Genomic DNA, 12,063 nt, shown 5'->3' on the forward strand with positions numbered 1-12,063 from the left:
GATTAAGCTGTGATAAAGCATTCCTGTTTATTTTTGTTACATTTTTATTGAACTTTAATGTTAAATTCTCTCACGTGGATTGCACTAATCTGCCTTCAAAAATTTGATTTAAAAAGCCTAGTCTCTATATTAATCTGAAATACAGCATTAATTTAAAAATATATTTTTTAAAAAAATGGGGGAGTTTCATTTTCAGGTGTCCAGTCACTTCTGACCGCAAAGAACACAAGTGTGACTCCCAAATGAGGAACAGGCAAGAATAGAAATTGATCAGAAAAAAATTAATTCATGTAAATTTCATCTGGACTTAAGTAAAACATATCCAAAGGAATATTTAAAATATTTGATGTAGTTTGGATTTTATGAGTTGTACCTCCTAGGATATTGCCCTATTAAGGTATTAAAAAGGCAAAAGTCATCAATATTCTTATGATTTATTTGATGTGTATATATATATATATATATATATATATATATATATATATATGACAGGCAGTGCTCGAAGTGGGGCGGTACTCACCGGTACGCAGTACCGGCACTTCTACATTTTACTCTTAAGCGTACCTGCACTTTTTCTTGCAAAATTAACACAGAATGACATGAAAATATAATAATTTCACTATAAATGCATTTAATTAAATAAAATGTAGTAATATCACCATAATTGTATTTTTGGCCTTGCAGACTTGGAGGAGTTCCGTTTGCACGCATGCACGCTTGTTTAAATATGTTGTTAATAAATAACAAACAATAAATTATTGTTGTACCTGCAATATCTCCAAGTTTTGTTTTTCACTGTAGAAATGTCAAATGTCATGATTTGCCAATGCAAGAGAGCAAGCCAGCTGACAGTCTTGCCTGGGCCCGGGACGAGATAATCTTAGATGCGCACAATTCACACCCCGCGTTAATTGAAGAGAAAAAACCTCCAAATGCTCCACGTGAAACTGCGCTCTTCCGACCTTTTACTATCGTGTCAAATGATTTTGATTAATATGCGCGAGGGAGAGAGAGCAAGACAGCGCTCGACGTGTTGTTTGAAGACGTGAGTGCGCGCGCACGGCTGGGGCTCTCTCTCTCTCTGCTCTCGTTATGCTCGTTATCAGCACTCGTTCTATTCTACATCACTCGCCGATCAAATAAGGCTTTGACGGGACAAAATTTGCTTTGGCGGCCACCAAAAAAATTTCAATGCAGGAAAACCGCAGACAAGGCTGGTGAACATTGGCTGTGCTGTTTTGTACCTTGCTCTAAGTTGACTTTAGGCCTACTAGTTCCAGCTTCACCGTCACCATCTTTGTTTAAATATTTGTTTAGAAAATGTCCCAGGCCTCTATTTTCCTCTTCTCTTCTTTTCTGAGCACCGGACATTTTGAGCATACTGAACTTCAAATCAAATGACATCAAATTTTGATCAGTGGCCAAACCATTTTTGTGTTGGGGGTGTTTTTTGTTTTGTGTTGTTTTACCACTATTTCAAGGACAATAAGGAAGAAAACAAATAAAAAGCTTTTATGTAACTCAAATTTTACAAAAAAAAAAAAATTCTGGGCGGGCGTGCATGCAAGAGAGTACCGGCACCTTTTTCCCCCCACTTCAAGCACTGATGACAGGTCTAAGCGTCCTGAAATTTAGGTATATATATATTTCTTATATTTTTTCACTGCTGAACAATTTTTCACATCTTCAGCCTCAGGGCTGGGCAACTCTAGTTCTAGATTCTCTGTAGTAAAACTAACGCTTCATCTTTTATGTGATGTACAATATACTTAATTGAACTCATCAGTATATTTTGGTCATCATTCAGATGGGGTCTAAGTTACAGCAGGGTTGTATTAATAGTGGAGCAGATGGCATATAAGTTATAAATGTAATTCAAATAAGCATACCTGTTCTATCTCCATACAGCATATATTCTCTAGCTCTGTGGGCATTATTGTCCTACTCCGAGTCGAAATAAACACTGTTACTGTGAGTTTCTGTTTTGTTCTGTCTCTGAGCGTGAGCTGGTTAGGCTCCGCCCCCTGTGCGTGGAACCGCATCTTATTATCATTTAAAGGAGACGCGCTAAAACGGTGCGTTTTTCTCAGTCCCAAAAAATGACAATTTAAACATGCTGTAAAAAATTATCTGTGAGGTATTTTGAGCTAAAACTTCACGTACACACTCTGGGGACATCAGAGACTTATTTTACATCTTGTGAAGAGGGGCATAATAGGTGCCCTTTAAATCAAGATATCTCAAAAATTATCTGAACAAAAACTAAAAATGATCACCTTCATGAAGGAGGATTTATTCCAGGACTACATTAGTTTTAAAACTAATTTTTTTTTTTTAGACAGCATTAGTTTTTACTAAGTGTAACTAATATTAACATTGTAATAGTAGTAAAGTGGTCACACCAATACATGACAGCAAGCTGTGTAACAATAACAGAAGTTACAGAACGATTATGATTACATATTTACTGATACATACCTCAGCAATGATGCTTGACAAAGCCAAGGTAGTTTTGTCAACCTTGGTACTACGACGCCAGTGCGATCACCACACACCAGCTATATGTGGAGAGGAGTGTGATCGAGCCAATTCAGTGAATGTGTGTTCTCGCTAAATTGCTCTCAAACATAAGATTGTTGTTTTGCATGTAGCTTATAGGCCATATCAGGTAGGCCTAATATTTGAATAGTTAGCCCGAAGTTATGAATTACTTACTGTATAAATCATTTGTAATTTTCCACGTTTTTAGCAAATAGGTCATACATACCATGTAATATTAAAATAGTTAGCCCTTAGTTATGAAATAATGCATAGTATTTATCCTGGTTGTTACCCCTTTATTCCTCAAATATTATAAATTGTTCCCTTATAATTACACATGCGTACTTTATAAGTACAATATAATTACCGAAAGGTACACTGTAAATTAGGTGTACTTACGCAGTACTTTTCCTGGTTATTACCCCTTTATTCCCCAAATATTATAAATTGTTCCCTTATAATTACACATACGTACTTTATAAGTACACTATAATTACCGAAAGGTACGCTGTAATTTCGGCGTAATTACGCAGTACTTTCCGGGCTGTAATCTAAAGTGTTACCCTTTTTCTTTTGTTGCTTGATCAAAGTTAAGGACACAGACCACATTAGGTCTATTACCCACTGTCACTTCAAGACATCGGATCATGTCCAATGACATGCGGATCCAATTGCACTGATACATCATGCACATCCGATACACTCACAACCGTTTAAGACATAACCAACATAGTTTACGTGAATACTCTCCAAAACGGACATTTAGACATAATGTTGTGTGTATTTGTCCATCGTCCTTATTCAGATCTATATGTCTGCTATACTCATTCTCCCAGACGTTTACACTTTTCAAAGTTTTATGAGACCGCTGGGTAGATCAGCACGTTACAGTACAAATGTGCGCATCTAGCACAAAAGCAGGACATCAGTTCTGACTGGATCGCTTCTCAAATAGTCACTGTTTAACATTTTCGTCTAGTTTTTATTAGTTGACGAAAATGTCAATAGATTTTCGTCATAGTTTTTGTCATTCAAAACTAGGTTTTATTTAGTTATCGTCTCGTTTTCGTCTGTGAAAAAATGTCATTGACGAAAATAATGACAAATAACACTGGCCGCCATTAATGACACATGGCAGAAACAACGCAGCTAACGTTAGCAACCCAGTGTGTAGCCCGGTCTCGGCAGGCCGTCATAACTAGTCCACCTACAGCTTAAATGCATAAATACCGAACGAGCCATGGATATTTAAACTAACGTTATCGTTGTGGTATTGACCGCTTCGGTCCTTGGCTGCTAACGCTTGTCGCCGCCAATCCCGCCATTTTGGACACGCACAACATAAATTCGTAATTTTTTCTTTTACTTTTATTTGTCTACAGGCCAGTTTTGCCCGGTCCAAAATTGCGGCGACGAAGAGCAATAAGCAATAAGTTAACCAAAGCAGTCAACGTGACTAACGTTAAAAGTACAAAAGTAGTACTAGCTAACTACCATATGTTAACGTTAGCCAGCCAACTCCCTTCAACTTTGAAGAGTGAAATTAGGCTCGCTTAACTGTTGCACACTTTCTAATCAACTACAACAAATGAATACTTACCAAGTAGTGGATATTCGCCTTTTATGTAGTCTCGTCCACCAAACGTTGCCTTGGCGTTGCACCCAGAGGATGGAGAGATGGGCGAAAAGAGCGCGCTGTCCCGCACATGCGCAAAGGGCGGTCCTGTATGACACTTTTTTTTTTGGCGATCCAACGTATAAATCAATCTCATAGGTGGAGCTATTAATACATTTTTAGTTAAACCACTTAAATATATATACATATGATCTTAAATAGATATATTTAAATAAAGAAAATTATATTTAAATGTGTCACCTCTAAGAAGGGCTTGAATCATTTTTTTGAGTGCATGCTGGGAACTAGAAAGCCACTGCCCTGTTTTCAAAATTATCAAGACAGTTTCATCAAAAACATAAAAATTCAAGTTTAAATTATACAAAATATTACCAGAACACATCAAAATAATGTTTGCATCTTAAAAGTAGAAGTAGAAGGTTTATGTTATAATACATTGTTGTTGTAAAGGTGATAAACAGTTATGTTATATTAAGAGTTATATTAAGTTATGTCTGAGTATTGTTTTCATATCTCATGTTCTCAGCCACAACCTGATATAAATGATTAGTACAGCTCTGTCACTGACGAGAATCTGTTGTAATGTTATTGTAATATGTCTCAATTGCACATCCCATTTAGTGTGTGTGTGTGTGTGTGTGTGTGTGTGCGTGTCATTGTTTCCAATGGAAGCTCATAAGGAAGTAAAAAAAAATAAACTGTACTAACTGCATATTTAAATAACCTGTCAGACTTTAAGGGACTCTCACTTGGTTATTACCTGCCAAGCTCGGTGGTCAAGCAGTTTTATGTTTTAACTTTAGCTGTTAATGACTGAACTGGTATGTATCCCACTTTTTTTTTTAATCACATATTTTCATGGTCTTAAGTGTAATTAAGATAGTATTTTTTCCAACATTATTCAATTCTTGTTGTATTCCTTGCATTTTGCTTCCATTGCAAAATTAATGCAAATAATAAAACATCATTCATAAAATGTAATCATTATGATTCCCAGTAAAAATGCAGTTATGTGCTTTTCTGCTGAGTTTGGCTTGGGCACTTTGTCTTGCATCACCAATGGTAAGTTGGATAGTAAAGGTTTATGTCATAATACATTGTCGTTGTAAAGGTGATACATTTGTTGATTTTTAAAAATATTTTTGATGTCTGACTATTGTTTTCATATCTCATGTTCTCAGCCACAGCCTGATATAAATGGTAAGTACAGCTCAGTCACTGACGTGAATCTGTTGTAATGTTATTGTAATATGTCTCACTTGCACAGTGTAAAATATAGTGTTATTATTACTGTCTGAAATTTTGATTGCTCTTTTTTTCGCATTTTACTTTCAGATTGTTTCACTAAATTTTGTTGACTAGCACTCAATTCGGTAACACTTTAGAATACTGTTCCTTCATTAATGAATAACTACACAGGAACAAATGAGTAATGCATTAGTAACACTCTAGTAACTACTATTAACTAACAATAAACTCTGATTAACGAATTAGTAAGTAATAGCGCTCAGTCGGATGTGGAAGTTCACTATTAGCTAATCAATAACTACTATTTTCACACCTCACTGAAGACTATAAGAACTACTATATACAGGTTAATAAATATTTATAATGCACAATGTTTAATATAAGGTAATGGTAGCCCATTAGTAATGACTCAAGTGTTACTACATCTTTCTAAAGGAACTACTAATTATTTGGATCAGTATTCTAAAGTGAAAAACATGATAACAACCTAATATTGACTGAAGTCACTGTAAGCTGTAAAGGCTTTTGTAAGGTTTTGGATAGTAATGAATCAAGTGTTACTACATCTTTCTAAAGGAATTACTGATTATTTGGATCAGTATCTAAAGTGAAGATCATGGGAACACACTAGTAATGACTAAAGTGTTACCAAATCCATTGGAAGGAATTACTATTCAAAATCTTACAAAAATCTCAAAAGCTTACAATGACTTCAGTCAATATTAGGTAGTTATCATGTTTTTCACTTTAGATACTGATCCAAAAAATTAGTAGTTCCTTTAGAAAGATGTAGTAATACTTGAGTCATTACTAGTGGGTTACCATTACCTTTTATTATAAATTATGCATTATTCATGTTAATTATGAACCTGTAGATAGTAGTTCTCTGGGAGGTATGAAAAAAATAGTTATTGATTAGCTAATAATGAACTACTACATTCATCTGAGCGCTATTACTTACTAATTTGTTAATCAGAGTTTCTTGTTAGTTAATAGTAGTTACTAGAATGTTAATAATTCATTACTCGTTTGTTCCTGTGTAATTATTCATTAATGAAGGAACAGTATTCTAAAGTGTTACCCTTAATTCTATTTTCCGACATAACCTGTTTGTCTTATTTTGTTTCCTACATTATATTCTCCTCAAAGGCACTGAGGAATGGAAGGACATTCCAGATATAAACAAAGGTAAAACTACTATATTATCTCAAGAACTAAAGTACATTTATATTAGCAGTAAGCTAACATATCTGTTTTTGTTCATAAATCATTATTTATACTCCTATTTTATTCAAGCATATTTACTGTAAACTGAACACAAGCATATTTACTGTAAACTGAACACAAGCATATTTACTGTAAACTGAACACAAGCATATTTACTGTAAACTGAACACAAGCATATTTACTTTAAACTGAATGCTAGGTTTAAATCTTAGAGAAGGAGACATCATGGTGGTGAGTTCAGTTCTAAGAAATTCTCAAAGTACATTGAATATTGGATAATTCAGAAATACGTCAATATGATATTTCTAAGGGTAACAATTTGCTTTAAAGCATAAGCAAAGGAGTGCCATTCTTGGGAATGAGTACCGGTGGGATATTCCCGTCCCCTATGAGCTGAATGTGAATCTCGGTAAGAAAACATGGATTTTTCACTTACAAAAAAACAAACAAAAAAAGTCATTTTTTAAAGTAGTTTTACTGTTATATGTTTTTCATCCATCATGTATTTTTGATTGTGATTATAGGAATGAACTATAAAGGAGTCATTTTGAGAGCTTTTGAGCAGTTCAGACTGAAATCATGTATTGACTTTAAGCCCCGAGCAGCTGAAGATTATTACATCTCTGTGGAGAGTCTTGAAGGGTACAGTATGCTTCCAGTTAGTAATCCACAATATTAGTAATATGTGGTATAATAGACTATTCCGATACAGCCTAAATTATGCTATACTGAATGTATAGTATAAAGGCCCGTTCACACCTAGAGCAATAACTATAACGCTCATAGCAGAGTCCACACCGCAACTATATCGATAACTGATATAACTGTATTTGAAGTGAGTAAAGGAGCTGGAAACTCCAGTGGAGGCTTCTCACTGAACGATATCGTTACAATTGCTTTCAGACACTTTTTTTTTTCAGCTAAGGGAAGAAAGTGGCAGATGACAAAACTCAGTGTGCACTTATAAAAAACAGAACATTATTGTCCGCTGGTGTGGATGCTATAATAAGACTATAATTATTGTTATAGTTATCGATCTTGGTGTGAAAGGGCCTTAAAACATTCATGAGTTAACAAATTCTTTTACACTATACCAGCCAAAATATTAATGCACCTATGTTCTGCGTGAATGTGCCGTTATCTCTCTCTTATTTTGCAGGTGTTGGTCATATGTCGGCCGCATATTTTCTGGAGGCCAGACTCTTTCCATTGGAAATGGTTGTGGAATAAAAGCCATTGTTGAGCATGAGTTTCTCCATGCACTAGGATTTTGGCATGAGCAGTCAAGATATGACAGAGATGATTATTTGACCATCAAATTTGAAAACATCATAACAGGTTGCTCTGAACTTTTATTATTTTTAGGAAAAGAGTAAAACAGTGAAATACAGATGTTCACTGACATACTGATTGCAGTGCCCATTTAACTAATCAGCACTTTAATAAGCCATTCTTTATGAATAATCACCTTAATAACTCCATAGTCTTTATTTTCAGGCCGTGAGAGAAATTTTATTAAATACAGCGAGAATGTGACCACCACTCAAGGCACCCCATATGACTATTACTCTGTGATGCATTATGATAAAAATGCCTTCAGTAACGGTAATGGACCCACGATCATCACCAAGCTTCCTGAGTTCCAAGATGTGATTGGTCAACGCCTGGACATCAGTGAATATGATGCGATTGAGCTCAACAAACTCTATAAATGCAGTGAGTATTTTACACACATTGTTTTCATTTTGCAGTTTGTGGATTTTAAACATTTTAGTAGAATTTGAAGTCTGATGTGGTAGACAAGGGAAAACATGTGTTGTCCTATTCTGCGTTCACACCGAACGCGAATTAAGCGTCTTTTTGATTAGGCCAAATTTCTTTGTCCATCCATTTAAAGTCTAGGAAATCATTAATTTCTTCTGAAGAGATCACTTTCCATGATGACATATTTAATTAAGGCTTTTATTCATATATAAACATTGCTCAATTACCATTGCAAATCTCACCTAAATGTTTTTATATTGGGATCAGCTTGTTATAATTGCACAAGATAGCTTGTTTTTAAAATATTTTATGTAATAATTTCACAGTTAATCTCCAAATTAATGTAGAAACAACATACAGTATATTTCAAATAATTGTTTAATGGCATCTTTTTATGAATGAAGTGTTATTTGATTCTGATATAAGATGTCACTGCTCCACATGTGGATCCCCCACGTGTCCCATTTTCTCACAACTGTTGATGTTCATTTAAGACTTTATTTAACTAATTTAAGACTGCTCTCATGAGGATACTCCTTTGAGTAGGCCTATCCTCAAAGTATCGCGAAAGTGCGAAAGAGAAGTCGATTCTGGCGCGCATCGTTCTGTGCGTGTGTGTGTCAGCATCACAGACAGCGCATTCTCTTTTGTATTTTCTCGCTTGCATGGTTTAAAAGCATTTGCATGAAGAAGAACGTGATTATATAATGTAACGCTAGCCAAAGGATGACAGAAAAAAACGGATAATTGCGTTAAATATTTTTAACGCGTTAAACTGAAAAACATTAATCGCACGCGTTACCGTTGACAGCAGCAACGTACATTACCGATGTGTTTATGTGAATACGCGGCAAGACGGACGTTGTGACAATGTTTTCGTATTTTGTGTAATACAAATGTTTTGTGAATTTGACCGTAAGCGCAACAATGACAAATAGGTTGGGACCCCGGTTGGGAAACACTGGTCTGGAGCGAGTGATTTCCATGTTAAGTCAATGTAACGTGTTGACGCACGCCTGGAGGTCCTGCGGTGCGATTATGGAAAGCCAAGACAAGAGGGCCAAAAACACATGAATTTTAACACGTCAACAATGCATATTTCAATACGTGTGACAAATCAACACATTGAAAATGCGTATTAAACGCATATTTAACGCATGAAATACACTTAAAAAACAGTTTGAATGGGTCAGTGTCATTGGCTGCTGATATATTCTAGAAACAAAACTTCCACATACAACATATTAATTTTTTAACTATGGATTTGATTACACTTTCTTACCAGGTTCTTCAAAAAGTCTAGTCACAATCAATCAACACAATGTACATAGATGATTCACAAATAATCACAATCATTTAGAAAACATTACGCCATAAAATTTCAAATTGGAGCCTGTACTCCGTCGATTCTTGCACCCAACAACACAACAAGATGACATTTAATAACAATTATAATAATTTAAGCTCCTTATTAAGTAGCCGAATCTGTGCTGGTTTGTATTGGCCGGCCCCAGTTTTCCCATTGTTTTGCCACCAGCTAACGCCATGACATAACCGTGACGCTGGCTCGAAATTGTTCTATGCGTGTCCAATTCGCTTTGGATGCGCGAGTGGATCGTTTGTAAAAAAAAAAAAATAGGCTTGTTTGAGACGAGCAAAATCTGCGCAGAACTGATCACCGGTGATCACCGCGAGACGCATGCCGGTTAGAAATGTGTCCAAGTGCTGTCCGCCTTGCTCTGATGTCATGCTGACGTATGTAAAAAAACTCTCGCGACTGCAAGGCGCACGTGTCGTGTCGACTGCGCTGATCAAAAGCACCATGGGAAACGACTTGCTGACGACACAGTTAGTGCTCATTGGTTTAAACAACTGTGATGTAATGCTCTCTTGATTTGATTTTAAAACTTTGATATCATGTTTTATGTGTATACGTACATTATGTGTGAATAAACTCTCTGACAGTGCGATATGGGTTATGTGACAAATATTAAAGTTAAATTCCTAAAAGGACAACACACGTCATGAATGGGAAGTTGTAAGGAATTGATTTGCAGAATTGAAGCGCAACATGTTCCTGGATCAGCATCAATTACAAAAATATGTTGACCCAGGGACATGTCTAACTGAGCAAAAAATGGACGTGCAATTTATTTTGCCTCACTGTTTGTCTGTTTGGATTACAGATTCCTCCATCTCTTTCCTTGACCACTGCAGTTTTGATGATGCATCTCTGTGTCAGATGAGTGTCTGTTCTGCTGTGGATTATGGCTGGCAGAGAGTGGAGTCAGTGAGTGGCATCAATGTGACTGACCACACCTACTCAAGCAAAGAACAAAATGGTGAGATCTGTTACAGTCAGTCAGTAGAAAGTGTCTGTTTTGATATCACAGGAAGATAGTGGTGCAAAGGATCACAAAACACACAGGGTATATATATATATATATATATGGGGGGGGGGGGGGTGACTTTGATTTTCATTTATAGATAATGCGCGAGTCCCAATTTTCACGCCTCTTCTTCAGCATTTAAAATAGTTTTAATGTGTAAATTGGCAAGACAAAACAAGTCCAAATGCTAAACTTTCTATGATGGTTAAACTTGGCAGTTAATCCGTGAATCACATGCGTGCCGATTCTGGTCCGTACGGATCAAGGATCAACTGTGATCCGTTGCACCCCTACAGCAAGAGACTTTATTTTATTTCAGTTGCCCAAAAATAAATGCTTCACTACCATCCACAGAAGCAGTCACTGTAGCACCCAGTTCCACACAACTATAAACCTGTTTTCATGTTTGCAGGGATGTCTTTTTTCATGCACTTCAGCACTGAGGGGAGAAAGGAAGGGGACACAGCCAGAATGGACAGCAAGACAATGACCCCTAAAAGAGACTGCAAAGTCCAGTGCCTGCAGTTCTACTACTATCACAGTGGTAATGAGTCTGACCAGCTCAACATCTGGATCCGAGAGTACCAGAATGAAGCAGACAACAGAGGAACTCTGAGACTTATGGATCAGATCACAGGTCTGTCTCTTCTTCAAGTATAATATTATTACAGGGGAAAAACACGTGTCGACCTATGCTTTTAAAATGTTCCAAAAATGTTGCATTTTACCTTTTAATTTCTTGCAGAACTCCCTGGTAATTACTGGAAACTGCATCATGTGTCACTGAATGCAAATAAAACCTTCCAAGTTGTATTTGAAGCCCGTAAAGGAGCTGGAAACTCCAGTGGAGGCTTCTCACTGGATGATATCAATATTTCAGAGACTGAGTGTCCCCACACATGGCAGATAAAGGACTTTTCAATAAGGGAATCTGCAACACATTACAGTCCATTGTATTACTCCAGTGATGGTTATCGCTTTCAGGCTGTATTATTGAATCAGATTAATTACTCTTATATGTTTGTTCATCTGGTATCTGGTGCATATGATGACCAGTTGCAGTGGCCTTGTCCATGGAGACAAATAACCTTCCAGATGCTTGACCAGAATCCACACTTGCAGAAGCGCATGTCCTTAGAACAAAGCATCACCACTGACCCTGCTTTGGCATCTTCAAGTGAGGATCCTATTATTTTTCTATCACATCTGTGTTCATATGCAGCATTTTACTTAGCTAAAGATCAAATAAATTATTTT

General features: G+C 36.3%; 1 protein-coding gene across 3 annotated transcripts in view; it reads left to right on the top strand.

Annotated features, from left to right (window-relative positions):
* Positions 1–4,906: 4,906 nt before the first annotated feature.
* LOC307151152 (meprin A subunit beta-like) overlaps positions 4,907–12,063 on the top strand; it is a 61,522-nt gene continuing 54,365 nt past the window's right edge. For all 3 annotated transcript variants that reach the window (XM_079859016.1, XM_079859015.1, XM_079859017.1), the window contains exons 1-12: positions 4,907–4,998; positions 5,175–5,239; positions 5,359–5,377; positions 6,575–6,613; positions 6,852–6,883; positions 6,983–7,061; positions 7,177–7,294; positions 7,812–7,990; positions 8,150–8,368; positions 10,603–10,758; positions 11,219–11,443; positions 11,552–11,983. In XM_079859016.1, coding sequence (XP_079715142.1) covers positions 5,180–5,239; positions 5,359–5,377; positions 6,575–6,613; positions 6,852–6,883; positions 6,983–7,061; positions 7,177–7,294; positions 7,812–7,990; positions 8,150–8,368; positions 10,603–10,758; positions 11,219–11,443; positions 11,552–11,983 — 1,558 coding nt within the window. In that variant the 5' untranslated portion in view covers positions 4,907–4,998; positions 5,175–5,179. The remainder of the gene's footprint in view (positions 4,999–5,174; positions 5,240–5,358; positions 5,378–6,574; positions 6,614–6,851; positions 6,884–6,982; positions 7,062–7,176; positions 7,295–7,811; positions 7,991–8,149; positions 8,369–10,602; positions 10,759–11,218; positions 11,444–11,551; positions 11,984–12,063) is intronic.

This window comes from Squalius cephalus, assembly GCF_949319135.1.
Source record: "Squalius cephalus genome assembly, chromosome: 23".
NCBI lineage: Eukaryota > Metazoa > Chordata > Actinopteri > Cypriniformes > Leuciscidae > Squalius > Squalius cephalus.